The 3,870-nt window shown below is 44.5% G+C and overlaps 1 protein-coding gene across 1 annotated transcript; it reads right to left on the bottom strand.

Annotated features, from left to right (window-relative positions):
- Positions 1-292: 292 nt before the first annotated feature.
- Positions 293-2,521, bottom strand: LOC118669825 (growth-regulated protein homolog gamma-like). Its single transcript, XM_036336233.1, has 4 exons — positions 2,321-2,521; positions 2,077-2,221; positions 1,876-1,959; positions 293-987 (listed from the first exon to the last, which is right to left on the bottom strand). Exons 1-4 carry the CDS (start codon positions 2,421-2,423, stop codon positions 972-974), a joined length of 348 nt encoding a protein of 115 aa, XP_036192126.1. The 5' UTR covers positions 2,424-2,521; the 3' UTR covers positions 293-971.
- Positions 2,522-3,870: the final 1,349 nt, after the last annotated feature.

The following is a 3,870-nucleotide window of genomic DNA, read 5'->3' as shown; positions in this document are numbered from 1 at the left end:
TAGGAGCCCTTGTTAAGATATTTATATAAACATTCAGAAGTTTGTAAAGCGCTAATTTTAAATAATGAATTGATCAGTGTGAAAAACAGCTGAATGTATGTAAAACTAGGCTTCTCGAGGTAGGCGGGGAAGGTAGTGTGCCAAATATTCCTTCATACGTAAGAGAAATGTAAGGGAAAGAACAGGCAGGAGTAGGCTTCAAGCTAGGCGTGACCACAATCCACCTGTACAACACCTTGGGCATCCGGCGGGGAACCAGAGGTCAAGAAGAATAAAACAAAACTTAAACATGTTATATTTTGTAAAACTTTTATTTTTAAGCCATTTGTAAAAATGTAACAGTAGTTTCAACTTCTCTGTTCTAAGACAAAGAGAGACATTGCATAATAACATTAACCAAGGCATTATGCCTTACAATAAGACAAAGAGAGATATTGCATAATAACATTAACCAAGGCATTATGCCTTACAAGCGAGACATAAAATGTCCAAAGGAATCTTCAACATCAAAATGTTGACTGTGTAACAAAATAGTTTCAATAAATAACAAGTGACATTCTTTTAAACAAGTACAAAAACAGATGTGCACACACTTTCCCTGACCCCAATATTGATCTACCTCATTGTCAAATTGCTTAGATTCCCCCCTCCCATACACCCCCCTTCACTTAATGGTCTCCCAATAAATATTAGTTTCTTAAAACCCTTCATCTTCAAATTAAATAACAATCAGAACTGAGTTATGCTTGATTAAACACATTCACATGTTTCACACCTTTAAATACATTAAAATGTTAAAATACAAGCTTTGAAAATAAATACATATATAAATAAATAGATCTCTGGTTTAAAAAACAACAAGCACAGTAATCCCTTTCTAGTTGTTGATGAAACCCAGCTGTTCCCATTTTCATTTCAGTCCTGTAAGAGCAGGGACCTCCTTTCAGGAACTGCCACCATGAGCTTCTCTCTCAGTTGGTGCTGCCCCTAAGGTGAGAAAAGGGTTATTGTTACAGGTGTTACAGAAAGCCCCTCTTCTCTCCCAGGGCCCCTGGAGCTGGAGGAATGGCTGCGTGCAGACCCTGGCCAAACCCTGCACCCAGAAGGCCCCACTGTGTCTTCTACCCTGCACAGCAGACAGCTTGCTCCTTTATTGAGGAAGTGGGACTGTGGACTCAGCTTTATCATGTCATTCTGGGCTAAAAATGTACATGCATGACTCCACTTAATCCTCATACAGTACCTTTTCCCCGAGGCTCAAAGGGATTAAAAAACTTTCCCAGAGATTTTAGACTTGACCTTAGGGTGGTCTTGCTGTCAAGTCCCTGCTCTTCACCATTTAACTGCCCAGACCCATGTTGTCTCAAACCAGAGATCCCACTTTTCAGTGTGAAAAACAGCCGAATTTTATGTAAAACTAGGTTTCTCAAGGTGGGTGTGGAGGGTAGAGTGTCAACTATTCCTTCATGAGTTAGAGAAATGGAGGGGAAGAAACAGGCAGGAGTAGGTTTAAAGTTAGGCATGATCGCCCTGGGCATTCAGCAGGGACCCAAAAGATCAAGAAGAATAAAGCAAAATTTAAACATGTTATGGTCCTTAATGGGTAAGAGGCCGTTTAGCATCATTGGCTGAATCTATTTAGCTTTATAGGACTACACATTCACCCATACGCATTTGAATGGGGTGAGGGGGGGGGGGGAGGGATGGGTGCACTGGAAATGTCCCGTGACACCAGAGCACATTCATGACGCTGGTGGCAAATCTAACTGTGAACTAATGACTTTTCACTCCTTCAGCTATACTCTGGGCTTCCCTGATATAGTTTTCAGGAGGCAGAGGCCACTACCTGTCACAAATGACTAGTCACATACTCACTTGTTTAACAGCTTCTCCAATATTTTCTTAACCAGGGGGGATTCGGGGTTGAGACAAACTTTCTGTCCATTCTTGAGAGTGGCTCTGCAGACAGAAGGGAGAACACAAGTGAGACAGGAGAGCGGGCGAGGGTCAGGGTGGGGGCATCTGGGCGGTGGAGGTGACCAGGATGGTGGCAGCAGCAGAGCTGGTGACACTTACATGACTTCTGTTCGGTCGCAGTGGGGTCCTGGGGACGTCACCTTCACACTCTGGATGTTCTTAGGGTGAATTCCCTTCATGGTCTCCAAGCACTGGCAGCGCAGTTCAGTGACCACGGTCTCCTCTCCGGGGACCATAGGAGCCGCTGCAGGGAGAACAGGCTCTTGGTTAGCGGGATGCCCCCAATGGGCGCTCACCCTTCATCCCCTTTTTCCTCCTTGGGCTCCAGGGGCTCGAGCCTCACCTGCAGCTTGCCGGCAGGCAGCGACCAGGAGCAGGAGCAGGAGCGCGGCCCGGAGGAACCCGGGAGCGCGGGGTGCAGCAGAGGCGGTGGCGGTGCGGGCCATGGGGCTGAGCTCGGAGGATCGGTGCTGCGGTGCCTGGAGTGTGAGAGTTGTCAGGAGAGCTGGTGGAGCGAGATCTGTGGCTCCCCGAGACGGGCGAACCCCTTTTATCCATGCTCCAGGCGGAAAGCTTGCAACCCAGGGCCTGGGAAATTCCGGGGTTCGCACGTAGGTCTCTGGAAGGCGCGGCCCCGCCCAGGAGGTGCGCGTTTGCCTGACGTCCGGAGGTGACTTGGGGACTCTGCGAGGTTCTCTTTTCGCCCAAATCCCCAACGCGGGGGTGAGTCACTGTCAGGCAGGAGCTGCTGTCTGCGAGGGGTGACGGTGGGCGCCCAGTGACCCCAGTGCCCTGGGCGAGAGCGTCAGACCTTTAGACCCACGTAGAGGCTGAGCCACTTCTTTAGGGGAGACAATGACTGCTCTCAAAGAAACTTCAGTGGCTGGGATTGAAGAGAAGAGGGGTAGGGCAGCCTCTCTGACCTATCTATCTTCTTTTTCTTTTTCTTTAATGTAAAATGTTATTTTATGTTTATTAAAATATTTGACCGATGCCCACATGGTCTAATGATTCTCTGGAAAGGAAACATTTCGAAGTTTGTTTTCTTACACGAATTTTTAAGTATATACCTCTGCGTCGTAAGTATAACTGTTAAACAATGAGTTGCACATATTTCGAGTGAATACTATTCTGAATGTGGACATACATATGCACCCATTGCACCATCAACCACCGCAATCAAAATAATAAATATATCCATCATTCTTGAAAGTGTCCTCATAGCCCTTTACAATCTTCTCCCACTTCCTGTCCAATTGCCTTATGCTGAGGCAATAACTGATCTTTTTATCATTATATATCATTTTGCATCTTTTAGAGCTCTTTATAGATGATTAATGAAATTTACATTTCTGTCTGAGTTTCTTCACTCAGCATAATTATGTTTTCTTTATATACTTTTAACATTTTCAATTACAGTTTGCAGTCAATATTTTCGTATTAGCTTCAGATATACAGCATAGTGGTCAGAAAATTGTGTAGTTTACAGAGTGTCTACCCCACCCCCTGTTTCAAGTACCCACCTGGCTCCATACATAGTTATTGAGTATTATTGACTATATTCCCTATGCTGTAACTTATACCTCTGTAACTATTCTGTCACTACCAATTTGTACTTCTTAATCCCTTAACCTTTCTCACCGAGCCCTCTAATCCCCGCCCTTCTGACAATTGTCAGTCTGTTCTCTATGAGTCTGTTCCTATTTTGTTTGTTTGTTTAGGTTGCTCTTTAGATTCCACATATAAATAAATAAAATCATATGGTATTTGTCAGTCTCTGACTTAGCATAATACCCTCTAGATCCACTCATACTGTCATAAAAGGTAAGATTTAATTATTTTTTTATGGCCAAGTAGTATTTCATTTTGTATATGTACCACCACACCTTTTGT

Source organism: Myotis myotis, unplaced genomic scaffold (assembly GCF_014108235.1).
Source record: "Myotis myotis isolate mMyoMyo1 unplaced genomic scaffold, mMyoMyo1.p scaffold_m19_p_1, whole genome shotgun sequence".
Classification (NCBI taxonomy): Eukaryota; Metazoa; Chordata; class Mammalia; order Chiroptera; family Vespertilionidae; genus Myotis; species Myotis myotis.
This window is presented reverse-complemented; position numbering and strand designations above follow the sequence as displayed.